The sequence below is a fragment of the Cydia strobilella genome, chromosome 18 (assembly GCF_947568885.1).
Source record: "Cydia strobilella chromosome 18, ilCydStro3.1, whole genome shotgun sequence".
Taxonomy (NCBI): domain Eukaryota; kingdom Metazoa; phylum Arthropoda; class Insecta; order Lepidoptera; family Tortricidae; genus Cydia; species Cydia strobilella.
The window spans coordinates 7,506,900-7,521,846 of NC_086058.1; the positions used below are offsets into that span (position 1 = coordinate 7,506,900).

General features: G+C 38.1%; 1 protein-coding gene across 8 annotated transcripts in view; it reads right to left on the reverse strand.

Annotated features, from left to right (window-relative positions):
- Positions 1–14,947, reverse strand: part of LOC134749517 (potassium/sodium hyperpolarization-activated cyclic nucleotide-gated channel 2) — a 273,523-nt gene that overhangs the window by 102,978 nt on the left and 155,598 nt on the right. For all 8 annotated transcript variants that reach the window (XM_063684468.1, XM_063684466.1, XM_063684474.1 and 5 more), the window contains one exon: positions 10,808–11,019. In XM_063684468.1, the coding sequence (XP_063540538.1) occupies positions 10,808–11,019 (212 nt within the window). The remainder of the gene's footprint in view (positions 1–10,807; positions 11,020–14,947) is intronic.

A 14,947-nucleotide genomic window follows, 5' to 3' on the forward strand; every position in this document is an offset into this window, starting at 1 on the left:
GAGACACAGGCCGGCGACAGACAGACGGAAAGACCGACAGCGGAGTCCAGACAGGGCCCCGCTTCCACCCCTTGGGCACGGAACCCTAAAAACCCCCGAGCGGACCCTCATGCGGCCCTCACCCACCAACAGGGCGACTCCCGAGGAAGGTTCAGGCGTACAATTTGTAGCCTAATAAGTTGTTTGTTTTTACACTAACTTAACCCCAACAATACCTAATGTGTACCTACAAACACAGTTAAGAACGGACCGTTATTTAAAAGACGTGAAATGGAAAAATCTCACCGGTAAATTGCACTGTTAACATTGCCACTCACTGTTTCACTTTCACATACAACCAACCCACGTTTTTCGAGATAAGCAGATATTCTAGAGAAACGTAAACTGCATAATATATCTAGATGCTCGCGTCGGTAAAAACTATCACGGTCCGGTCAACACGGTCAACATCTGGTGACAAGATGCAATTGCGAATGCCATTGTAAAGGGCCCCAGGAACACAACCGACCCCGGCCCCGGTCAGAACCAAACTCGTCTGCTCGTTTGCTGACTATCACATAAAAAATATTTCTTCAATAGTTCAATTTCGAGGCTCAATCGATGACTTAAGAGGGTGTCTCAGCTCGAGCCGAGGTTAGAGTAATTACCGTAGGTCCCACAGGAGTCTTTCGAGCGAATACCTAGACAAGATCGGCGACGTCTGCCTCTCAAGAACTCACTTAGGGTAAGTGGTTCCACTAGTAGAACGCAAACAGACTAACTAGGCAGAGATTTTAAGCCGCATAAAATGGTTTAACCTTTAGTCCTTAAACAATTAAAGCGATCAGTGTACGATTACAGTTGTTAGCCCGAAACGAGGAAAGCGTCTGGAAACTAGCCAACAAAACCACTTGCATCAGTAATTTTTTTTTATTATAACCTTTTGTGGCAAGCAAATATAAAGGTCATCTGATATAGAGTTCTAGACATATTGTCCACAATAATGGTATAATAATCTCAAAATTGCAAATATATTGTCAACTGTAAGAGCTAAGGTAAAACGATTGGTAGTAGTTCGTCCGACCGTTGAATTGTACCCCATCACTAAAGCATGTTCACTTTTAACGCTGGTAGGTAGCAGGATAGAAAGGTAATATATGCTTAAAATTTAAGTGCATCATTATTTTAACAAGTTCTAGGAAGAAATAATCATTTCTGGCATTCCTGATTAAGGCGACATTTTTGCTTTTACCTACAGGCCAGCTATGTATATAAAATTATACTCGTATACAATAACTCGTACTCGCTCGTACTGGCTAGCAATTGCTCATACATTAACACATTCTTAATAGATACAAAGCTTACATGCCGGCAAGGTTTCATCTATAAATAGATTACCTACACACCAGGAAAGGAACTATATTGTCATGGCTTTTGTGGTCACCGGATCGTAGAGGTTTGTCGCGATTATTAAAAGCCATAAAACCGCCATTGTTACACATTTTATAGCTTTTATAGCTTTTAATAGCTGTTATTCTATTATTAGCTAGATCAAGTATTTCTTAAGACCTTACGGGTTAGTTAAACCATAGATATACAGTTATTTGCGTAAAATGTGTTTTAGTATTTCTAGATTCGTTCTTTCCAAACATAAAAATAAAACTTGAGGATTCTGCCCAATGATCTCACAAAGGACACTTTTTCAGATTTTGGAATTTCTACGCATTAACTACATAAAATATCTAGTACCTTATAGTTGTTTATATGCAACTAATAGATAATGAGATCTTTCTTCTTATCTCGATCTTTAGGTACCTATTATCATTCTTCACAGTCTTCACATTCGTGTTTTAAGGGGTAAAGTTGTATGAAAGTCCATAACGATACTGGATTTTGATTGGTAATAGAATACAGACAATTTAACGTATAACCCTTTCAATAGACTCAGTCATTTAACTGACAGGTTACAAGTATAAAAAGGGGTCATCCATAAATTATATCACACAACTTTCGTGAATTTTTGATCCCTCCCCCCCTCCTTCTCACACCTGCGGGCTGAGCACGGTAGCATTTTTATCGCCTGTAACCATACTTGTCACGTTTTAACAAGTATGTAAGTGCGAAACTGACAGGCATAGTGACAGGTGATAAAAATGCAACCATGCTGACACCGCATGTCACATTTGGCAACCCCCTCCCCCTTGTGTGACGTCATAAAGTTTGTGACCTCTCCCCCGTGTCTAAACATGTCACATTTCCCCCCCCCCTACCTCGCTCTAAATGTGTGACGTAATTAATGGATGACCCCAAAGTGTTATTTATTCAGAATACTGGGCAAGACGAGGGGTAACTATTTTAATGTTTTAGATATAGACTCTTATGTACCTACTTGTTATTCACTATTAATATTTTGTTTCCTGTCTTGCGAGTTTCTATTCCGGATTGAAATTTGTACTTATTTAAGGAACATACATTTAAGAACGAACACAGCATTCGGACGTCGACGGTCGCGGGCGGCTGGGATACGATACGCTACGATAGTTTAATGTAATTTATTTAACTGTATTTAATAATATTATACGAACAGTACAATCTGAAGACACGTATAGGCGTAGGGCAATGGTCCTACTACCTCAAATAGATGGGTATAAGTTATGCGGAAGCGGTGCTAAAACGCACCTATACCAACATTAAATAATTTCACGGTTTAGACTCACTTGTTTTAGTCACTCGCGCGACCGTGAATTTATTTAATGTTAGTATGTCTCACAACAGTTTAAATTCGATTAAAATTCGATCACCTATACCAAATTAAATATACAATTTCGTAGTTTAACTTGAATTATATTAAATATTTACCACGACTATCAACATTCAGGCCCAGATTGAATATGCAAATTTAACTCGTGCAAAAATCTATGGATCTCATATCCGGGTCATGTCGGGATTCAACAGATGGCCAGGGGGAGGACAAATATTATGCTATCATTTATTCTCAGACAAGACAACCGCCGAGTTAAGGAAAATTACAAATAAAAGAAATAATATGGATTTAACGATTGTTATGGCGCGTAGCTTCGCCCGCATTTAACTTGGGTATAATATTCGTAATGTTAGGAGACAATTTGTTTTATACTTGCTAGCTCAAATTAATCCGGCCTATCATTATAGCGTACGTATTTGACATAATTTAGCAAGATTGCTTTGTTAAAGTTTATTTCCTTACCTACTTATATTTACTGTTTTGCTAACTTCTAGTTAAATGCCATACTTTTTAGGGTTCCGTACCCAAAGGGTAAAAACGGGACCCTATTACTATTAAGACTCCACTGTTCGTCTGTCCGTCCGTCTGTATGTCTGTCACCAGGCTGTATCTCATGGAACCGTGATAGCTAGACCGTTGAAATTTTTAACTGATAATGTATTTCTGTTGCCGCTTTAAAAACAAATACCTACTAAAAAGTACGGAACCCTCGGTGGGCGGGTCCGACTCGCACTTCTCCGGTTTATTTAACACTGATGCATTTAACGTTTGTAAAAGTAAAAGTGAAGACGGAGCCATCCTGTGGTAAAAAGAGCCGGAAGATCTTTGTAAATGACTCAGTTGCACGCGACCTTGTAATTTTTGGCACACGTTGAATGGCGAGTTTCGAAAATTTATAGCCGCGTTTGTGACGTTGATGCATTTCCGAGATGAACTATTTTATAACATTTTGGTGTTTATCTTCATAATATGAACACTAACATGAAAAGGAAATAAGGTCAATGTAGAGAAGTCCGTCTATAAGGGAATACCATCTACAAGCTCTTTCGTCGCTTTTAACTCCTGCATTTGTCCACATTGTCCACTTACAGAAGATCAGTAGATGAGAAGGAGTGAAGCTCTTCCTTTCTGACTGTGTTTGAGCGTCGTAAATACGTATACAAATATTCTTGCCCTATGACGGTCTTATCTGCAATTTTTTTTATGCCAGTCTTCTCCATATTAACCTTTAACATTAGAGAAATAAAGTTTCCCTCCTCTTCTTTTTTTTTGGGGTACAATCATTAGTGTAAGAAAAAGGATTCTGCTCTGCAGTAGGTGTGATACTCCAGTGACTTAGTATCCTAAAAAAAAATTAAGGAAATATAGTTGAATTTCTTTGTTTTGATATCGAACAAAACAAAAGAAAAAGCAACTCTTGTTTTGTTTAAAATTAGTTTAAATTACATACTCGGACATTAAAGTAAGGTCTTACGAGGATTGACCGGGCCATAGTTGCTACGTCTGTGCCACAACTCAAAACGCGCGCCTCGATAACTCACTCAGTTATGTGCGTAAAGTTCAAAGAAAAAAGGTATGAAAAGGAAAAAGAAAAAATGTAACATGTGCATATTAAGTGCAGTCAGGTTAAGATGAACAGATGCAGCACAGCGTGATGGGATGTTAATGACCTTTGCTGTCCGATTACCGGGAGGCCTATTCAAACTTACATTTTGATACCAAAATTCGCGCGTGCATTTTGCACTTGTCCGTATATGTAGGTACCTATTTGCGCGTGCGACACGCAAGGGCGAATGATATAAAACCGGCCTAGTGCGAGTTGGGCTCGCACACGAAGGGTTCCGTACCATTACGCAATAAAACGGCAAAAAAATCACGTTTGTTGTATGGGAGCCCCACTTAAATATTGATTTTATTCTGTTTTTAGTATTTGTTGTTATAGCGGCAACAGAAATACATCATCTGTGAAAATTTCAAGTGTCTAGCTATCGCGGTTCGTGAGATACAGCCTGGTGACAGACGGACAGATAGACAGACAGACAGCGGAGTCTTAGTAATAGGGTCCCGTTTTTACCCTTTGGGTACGGAACCCTAAAATATCATCATGTAGATTAGAGATACCACGAATATTCGGCAACTATTCGGTATTCGGCCTATTCGTCCACTTTACCAAATATTCGGTAGTGGGTCAATTATTGCGTATATCAAAATATATCGAATATCAAATATATCGAATATCAAATTACACTAAAATAACTATGAAAAAATTGCATTGCAAGTACATATAATAAATATTTAAAATGTATTTTTGGGAACCTTTTTTAAAAAAAAGAATATTTTGATTCGGCCGTCCTATACTCAGAGCTTCGGCCGAGAGTATGACTGAATATTCGGTATTCGGCCAAAACCACTATTCGTGGCATCTCTAATTTAGATATCATTTTGACATCAAAATGTAAGTCTGAATTGGCCACCGGAGGCCAGCCAGCAGCTGCAAATATAATGACGATGCGGCTAATTGTTACAGGAAATGGGTTTTATATCCGTATAGTATTCAGAACCATTTCACATAAAGAAGACACAATATAACAACCCGTTGACAGGGGTGCGAAACTCCTCCTTTCGGGCATTCTCGGCTCCGTTCGGCTCAGCATTGCTCCGAGCAAATATTAGGGTTGACACAACTTGAAGTCCCTTTGCGTGCACGACCACAGATAAGATAATGTTGATTGCGTATATCTACAACAGATGATGTGGCCAATGATGATTGCGTATACGTATGTAGAAAACCTTTCATTGTTTCCAATTAGGATCCTATACATATTCGCTTATTAATACTTGTTCGCTATAAATGCTATGCTAAAATGTTTTTTAGCTTTTATATGTATGTATATGTGTTTTGGAAACCGAGGCGTTAATGTTTGTAACTGTCTGTTTTCCGTGGCACCGTAGCTTTAAAACATTCGTTTCAAAATATATTTAAAATACTTTTATGGTTTGTATTATTTATTATTTTTGAAGCACTGCGCTAGCATTGACAAAAAAAATGTACAGTCATGGTCATAAAATATGCATAGATATTGTCAGGTGATAAAGTGAGGTTGTGACCTTGACTGTCCGATTTCGAGGTTGGACACAATCCAGCGGCGGCTGCAGATTTAATGCCGACCCGTCTAATTGTCAACGGAAATAGGTTTCATATCCGCAACACCCCGAAACATGACACAGAAGACTTTTCTCTAATAACCAGCGGGAGCAATTGTTTTGTACAATAAAATAAAAAATGTTTCGATATATTTACGCTACAATTACACTTGTACATTAGTGGCTAGGTATAGGTACGGGCCTGCGGGTCTAGCTTAGATCACATAATAAATAATAGTACTACCGTACAGACACTTCCTGCAAAACCGAAATTTGACAGCGAATCAGGGCACGGGCACAGCAGGGGCAGGGCTCTAATGTATGGCACTATCCCTTTCGGCTATTTAGGGTTCAAAATTCAAGTCATAATCTTATGTGTGGTCGTGCACGCAAAGGAACGTCGCAATGTGTCAACCCTAATAATTGCTCGGAGCAATGCTGAGCCGAACGACGACGACGGTACTTTCGTCACAGCTATTTCCATACATTACTTAAGTTGCGATTTACGTTTTCTATCAACGATTGGCATCTTGGCTAGGCCTCCTGGTGCCAAAGAATAATCTACACAACCCTTATTTTTTTGCTCACAATCGGTATGGCGATGTACATACAGTGGAACCTCGATAACTCGAACCTTGATAAGGCGAAATCCTCGTTAACACGAAATTTTCAAGAGTTTTATCTCTGTAACTCGAAATCTCTATAAGACGAAGTTTTTGGCGTTTTCCTTGAGATTCGTGCTATCGAGGTTCGACTGTATTTATTTATTTATTTAATATGTATAACTAACTTTATCATACAAGTCTGAACATGAGTAGGCGATGTCATAAAACTACTCCGGTAAAATTAAAAGTAATAGTTATGTACGTACCTATACATATAAAACAAGAAAATAAAATAACCTAAACTTTCGGTTGTTGCACGTGAAAATTTTATACGAAATCTCGGGACTGGGCGCATCCGTCGTCGTCGTCATAACGCTTTTAATTAAAACCTTAAAGTGGACATTCTGTCCCTGTTCATTTCATAACTGCACCTCGGATTTATCTCGTTATTATTATATTTTGTTTGTCTCATTATTCATGTACATAAACGAAATTGAGTTTCCAGGCTACACCTAGGTAAGGGGGATTTATGTACATTCAGCCGTCCACACACAAAATTGGATGACGACTTAATAATTGAATTCTTTTTTTTTCATCCTTTGCGTGGTCCCAGGCGTTACAGCAATTTTGCAGTTCGCTGTACCTACATTAGTCGTTAGCATATAGGTAAATACTAGAGTAACGGGTACTACTGTAGACTCTTTCCAATATATTTTTTTACATGCATTAGCTACGGCGCGTGGCAAGATATCTCGGTACTCGTGGAGTAATGACATACTTTCCGCACTAGCATCGAAATTGATGACGTTCGTATAGTGAACTTGAGAAATATCAAATGATGCTTTACGCGCGTTTTTTGTTTATATGGCATGATTCATAATGTAGCAATGCGTTGGGAGATCCGCTCTGAATCTGGGCGTCAGTAATTCCGTTTTTTTCTGTGGAAACTATGTATAGTATTTTAAAAGTGTCAATACATTTTATGTTAATTTTTTACTAGCCTTTAATGTCTGTCTATGTTTTTTTTACTTCAGCTTGTAAAATTAATCCTCATCCATGACAAAGTTACTAAACAAAAGCATTTTATTACCCGTGTTCTTTGTTAATTTACTGACTTGGCGTACGCTGACCTGCTGTGGTATTGTAGAATATGTGTTGCGGCTTATTTGAGTAATTTGCTACGGGCTACGGTACTGCGACAAATTAAGTACTAAAATATCTATGTAGATACTCAGAAATATATGTTGTCTACTCATTTTAGGTAGCATAAAAAGATCGCCCGGCGTAGCGTTTTTTTGGTAAATTAGAAAATAACATAATATTAAAATTGTTGAGAAATTGAACATGCTATTTGATACCTAGTACATCTTTGCTAGTACTTACTTACGACAATTTAAAGCCACCTTAAAAAAGCCCTCTTAATAGAGTTTGCCAGGGATCCGAGTCCCAAAACTATTTATTTCTATGGCAACAATTTTACCCATTCAAATAAGCTGTATTATCACGCTGTTTTTTAATTTCTTAGTTTTTATCGAAAATAAGAATCCATTTATTGCCACACAAAGAAATGAGATAATGTTACAAAATGTATTTAAAAAAATATTAAAAATTGGCATGAGCGACAAAAGGAACGGGTTCAGCATAAGCTGCGTCAGCCATTTCATTACAAATTGACCGCGCAGCGCTGATTTTTAGTCCGCTCCCTCCACTGAACCACATTGATATGTATGCGGGTTAAGAGAATTTTTAACAGAAATTGTTTGCACGTACATTTTTAGTATAAAGTAAAAACACTACAAAGTTAAAATGTCTAGTTTAAAAAGTATTATTTTAACCGTTTGCTAAATTTCATATACCTAAATCAAAAATTATTCTGCAAAACAAATTGACGGGTAAGACTTCATTTTCATTTTCATATCATTTTCATCAAAGGTTTTGAAATAAAACTCATGTAAGTATATAAAGTTTCACAACAACAGTTGGGAGCTTGTCAAGCTTGATACAATGTAGGTAGAAACGGATTATGTGTCACGCGATGGGTTTGATGGTGACGTAATTTGAGAGTAACCCGTGGCAGAGTACGTTGTTTGGGAATTCCTATTGTTGTTGGTACGGGTAAGGTTGCCATATGAAAATGGAATATCCTGATAAAAGTCCGGACATCACCCTAAAAATCTTGACGTTGTCTGGACGATGTTTCTCCAAAAATCCCCCCTCCCATTGATCTACTTAGTTTATAAATTTAATTTAACTTAAGCACTTGTTTTTGCCAAGGAAACTTTAAGGTATATTTTCGTAGCTGAAATTGGTGCGAGTGGCAGTTGCCCGATCCGGATCGGTCGATCCGTGCTCTCTATCTCGATAACATATATTTCTGAGTAATTGTAATGAAATAAATCAATATTAATTAAGACAATATAAAGACTTACAAAATAAAGAGAAAATAAATAAAAAAGGGTTATCTGAGTGATTGCATCAAAGTATAAAGGCCCATGAAATCCCTTATTCCAAAACCTTTCGTGGGCGACTAGCCCCCGTCCCCGTAACTATACATATAGCCACCATAATTATGTTATAGAGCATAATCTTCTCAAACTTTAATACTAGCTAGCTTCTAGCGGTTAGGTAAGGTTTCTGAAATACCCTGACACTCCGCAATCCTGATAGAGGACCAAAAGTCCTGATATGTCGGGAAATTCTGACGTTTGGCAACTCTAGACATAGACATAGTTCTTGAACAAAATGAGAATCTGGACTAAAAATTCGAATCTCTTACTATCTAATTGTGGTAAATTAAATAAATAACTGTGCTAATACACCAAACCGACTTTGTCCGCATTTTATGCGATATCAAAAAAGCGTCTTAGGGTGCCCTGTTTTCGAAACCACTTGACTAGCACTAGCACAGTTAATTCACTAAACAGTAATAAATATTTCGGGATAATTGATACTAATCGAGGTAGCCCGTAATAAGCTCAATAAGGCTAGTGTTGTAAGTACATAGGTACAAGCGCATGATCTACTTGTCATCATCTTCCTCGCGTTGTCCCGGCATTTTTGCCACGGCTCATGTGAGCGCGATCCGCTTGGCAACTAATCCCAAGAATTAGCGTAGGCACTAGTTTTTACAAAAGCGACTGCTATCTGACCTTCCAACCCAAAGGGGAAACTAGGCCTTGTTGGGATTAGTCCGGTTTCCTCACGATGTTTTCCTTCACCGAAAAGCGACTGGTAAATATCAAATAATATTTCGTACATGAGTTCCGAAAAACTCATTGGTACGAGCCGGGGTTTGAACCCGCGACCTCCGGATTGCAAGTCGCACGCTCTTACCGCTAGGCCACCAGCGCTTCTACATGATCTACTTGTCTAAATAGTAACTAATTCATGAACAAAATATGGTTACAAGGTTTCGAGAAGACGTAAATCATAACTATCCACTAGTAAGATAGGGCATTTTGGAAGCTGGGCTTAGTCGGAGGAGTCGGAGTCGTAGTTAGGAGCTACATTATTGCAGGTCCCCAGGTACAGCAAGTCATGTTTGATCATGTCCGAAAATGCTTGAAGGCCTGCTTTGCATAATTACTGCTTGCATACACACTTACATTTCGACCTGGGTATGGACTGAAATGTTCGAGTGTCCCTATTAATTCTAACTAAGAGGACATATTTATTCAGCATATCCAGATAACTTTGCTATTCACTACCGATTTTGTCATTGTAAATAGTAGTAGTTGTTCGTTTTGTTAGTTGACTACAGTCGTCGTCAATAGAACTTGCAAATAATGTAAACAAACCATTTTACCTTCATTACTTCGTAATCTCGCTCTTTAAAAGGACAACCATAACCTTATACAGTCTATATACTTTATTAACAAGTTCTATTCACGACTTTAATAAATATTAGTATTCATTGGTTTAATGGTTGTACTTAGGTAAGTACTCATATTAAGTCTTGTTTGTATGACGGAATCTCTTTAATATGAATGCAGCCGTTGGTTCTAGTTTTATCCTAGACAACATAAACTCCATATCTTCCAAATGCATGGCGTGCGACTTCGTCGCCGTCAGCTTTATGTAAGTATTATTGATGTTTTCGATGGAAACAAGCTCAGTGCCGAAAGTCACATCTTTATTCAAAAGAGTCGCTGTCGTTGCCAAGTTGCGACTAGAATAGCAATTCTGGCTAGGCTTACGAAGCTCTACAGCTATGAATCCGTTGTGGTCGACATGGTGACAGAGGACTTGAAGACTCCCATCCCTGAAAGCTACCGATCATCGGTCGATTCATTAGCTAGTTGGCATGGTAACTTACCGAGCAGTAGCGTCTCGTCGTCGAGGGCGGTGACGAGCGAGTCGGTGCAGCAGGTGTTGGTGTTGTCGATGGATATGCGCACGGACGCGCAGTCGGCCGGCGAGTGCGGCAGCTGCTCCGCCGACTGCGCCGCCACCCGCCCGTTGGCGAGCCGCAACGACGCCGCCCGCCCGCCCGTGCCTGTCGCAGCGCCGCCTCCACCATCCTCGCATCTGAAACAACACGAAATATATCATAAGTTATGCTAATTCGAAGTGACACAAATGATGATACATGACATGGTGATTGACAATGTATTTCTTATTCATGAGACTTTGAGATAGACGAACAGAATTAATAGTAGTCAATGAGAGACTATGCGTAAAGTAATATATATCTCTTTTGTAAGAGTGTTAGGGGCTGGCAAATACTTTTGATACAATGTTCGCATCAACTATACCTACTTAGCCAGGTCTATTATATTTAGCAAAAATACTAGAAGACAGTTCTGTCTGTATAAAACACTTAACCATATATTTGATCAAAATTATATAGTAAAATATTCCAATTAACTTCTTCTTCAGATTATAATGTCATTATAAGTGCTTTTGGGCGCTCTGGACTGGCAGCGCACTGGTAAGTATCGCGGGACTGAAAACAAGCCTCATTATTTCCCTCGGAAAGGGTAGGGCTATTTTTGTCGCTAACTACTGCCTAAATGTCAGTGTTTGACAAAAGAATACGAGTATGCCCGCAATCGCTGCCTAGTTGTCTATAGGTCCTTTGCTTTCAAGTGACACTGAAGTGATGGAGGCGACTTGAATATAAAATTATATTATAACGACCGATGTAGCAAAAAAATTTTACTAATTAACTTTCAGATTATGAAAAGTTATTTCAAGTGCAAAATGCTTAAAGTTCATAATATACAAGATAATAGTATTTTATTTTAGAACCCAGATATTAGTGTAGGTAGGTATTCCTAAATGAATTCTTTAGACCTTGAAATGGTAATCGCCGTATTTTGTCACGCTAGAGTACTTCCCCTGCCCAGCGCAGATTTTATGTGACACGTACAAAACACTTAACTCATATCAAGTTGTGACGATGCGAAATATTTCGTGAGAAAACCTAACAAACAATTAGATCTTCGAGAGGCAGTTAGAGCATTTCGACACAGTCTTAGTTCTTAATATACGATAATACGATAAGACAAATATAAGTACCTACCTAATTATAATTTAGAATATTTATTAGTTAGGTACACGACAAACAATAAGTACACGGGCATTAACACGGTTAAATGCATGGTTAAATATATGCAATGATGTGTTTTGGTGTGCAAATGCAAGTTTACATGATCTTGCATCTTATAGCCCTTGCAGGTGTTGATATTTATGGGCATTTTAACTTAAACTCCATCAACTTTTGGGTTATTCCTACTCAGAATCACAAGCACTATCAATTTAAAAAATATATGTCCTCTAAAAAATGTCAGTTTTGTAACGCAGTTTCACATACATTTTGTATGGACCGTTACAAAACTGACACCCAAAACTTGTACGAAAAACTGGGCACTCTTGTTCTTTGTCTCCTTCAATAGTAATACTCATGATTCTAAATAACCCAAAAGTTTATGGTTTTTCGAAAGAAAGTAAAACGAACAATTTTTTCTGAAAACCCTTATACATGAGTTTTGTAAAAGTTACGTTCTGTAACAAAAAAAAGAGCCAATACAAGCCTTCGGGCTCTGCAAGTACTTCTAAGCATAGTCATTTCGGTTTCGACAAATTGAGTTGAGTTAGTATAAACCACCATCATCGTTTTCCTAAAAGATAACGGGAGTCAATAATGCTTTGCGAAGTTCAATATTCAGCACAAGCCTTCGGCTTAGCGGAATAATATACGTAAATAGGCTATTATGCCCACGCATGTCACGTTTTGACGTAACCCTATCAAAACTCCCAACTTCTGAGTAGGTATGCAAAGTGTACCCCAAAGCCTTTCCGTCATCACGACGCCAAAAGAGGAATGCCTTTTGAATCTTAAGCACATGAGATTTAAGCTCTTTTTAGTCTGTTAAGGGTGAAAGACTGTAATAAAATGCTACAGAAGACTTGCATCGTTTACCACGGGCCTCTTAAAACTGGTAGCACGCGATAAATCTAAAGGGATTGGGTGACATCGATTGGCTATCTCTAATGTAGGTCAATGGTTGATTGGCTGGTATTTTATAGGAGCGTAGGGATAGGATGCATAATAGTAGCCAGGAACAGCATCAGTGGAAATAACATAAGACGAGAATTAATTTGGTATTTTAAAGTTGCGAGCACCTAAGTACTTATTTAGGCCAAGGTAAGCAATTATATTTAGAAAAAACAATTATAGCCTAAATTAATTAAGAAAACAATTATATATTTAGGCGGCGACATTTTTATCGAATATACATCCTAACCGAGTGGCATCAAATATAATTATTATGAAGTGTCATAGGTGTCATTTATGTGTCATTTTGTCATTTGTCACATAATTTTTCACTAGGTACTTTATCTAAATATGCTGAGGCTGATACTTTGGTTATACAGAATTATTTTTAATTACACATTATAAGACTGGACTCCTTAATGTGCGAAACCGACTCGTACTTGACCGGAGTTTTTCGATAAGTATATAGCTTTTCTTCTTAGATAATCTTAAACAACCAATTTAAATAAATATTTTATATGTATTGTATATGCACTTCGCCTTAGGTCGTTAACATAGCTAACGTCGCAGAAGCCATTTCAGGCATAAATCCAATCGGGATCTTCGCGAATATAAAAAGGCTATTCGTAACAAAATATACCACGATTTAATGTATTAGTTAAAATTTTATTTCTCGAGAAGGTTCTCGAATATCTGTGCAGAAGTTACATGTACTTACACATAGATACTTATACATGAAAATTTGCAATTAGTTTATGAAAATAAAAATAATCATAACACTTTAATACAAACTGAAATAGATGTCATATATTATACCTTAAACGAGAAATTCTGGTATATATATTTATATATTTCGGGGATCTCGGAAACGGTTCTAACGATTTCGATGAAATTTGCTATATGGGGGTTTTCGAGGGCGAAAAATCGATCTAGCTGGGTCTAATCTCTGGGAAAACGCGCATTTTTGAGTTTTAATATGTTTTCCGAGCAAAGCTCGGTCTCCCAGATACTTAAAGGAAAAGTGACTTAAATTATTTTGATTTGTGATTTTAAGTAGTGACTACAAACACATTTGATTTGTTCCCAAAGTTGTGAAAGCTTTAATACAGTATACATAATATTGTTATATTTATTGAGTTTGTCACTTGTACAAATCTTAGTTAATCCCCTTGTTTGTAAATAACCTGACAGTATTTCCCCCGACAACAGCAACTAATAATTATTGTCTGTAGGTGATATTGATAATAATGCAATTAATGGTTATAAGTATATCCAAGGTACATACAAAAATAGTCCTGAAACTCTATGGAATAAATAGTTAATTTGAATGAAAGCCTGTAAAAAAAGTTAAAGCTAATTTCACTGGTGATGGGTGCTTCAGTCGAAACGATCGCTAGAACGATATATCACGCGGGTTAGAGAGCAGTTAGCGTCAATGTAGCGCGGATTCCGTTATGCGCATAAATAAAACATGATGTATGAGGTTTGCCTTTTACTCTCAATGGGGATCAAAATCTGAGCGCTGGTGGCCTAGTGGTAAGAGCGTGCGACTTGCTATCCGGAGGTCGCGGGTTCAAACTCCGGCTCGTACCTACGTCGAAGAGGCTTGCCTTGGACATCCCAAAAAGACCTCGAGGATATCGACTTTGCAGACAACCTCTGCCTTATAGCAACCACGCGTGAGCAACTCCAGGACAAGGCAGAAGATTTAACTACAAGAAAACAAAATGCGCCAGAACACCACCGATTCAACTTCAATGCTGATCAAGGGAAGCCAGATTGAACAAGTGACTAGCTTTTGCTATCTGGGCAGTATTGTCGACCAGAGTGGAGGAACTGAAGCTGACATTGAAGCACGAATAAATAAAGTCCGAGCCGCATTCGGCCAGCTTAAACCTGTGTGGATCTCCTCTACCCTGACGAGAAGAACTAAAGTGACGATCTTCAGCTCCAATG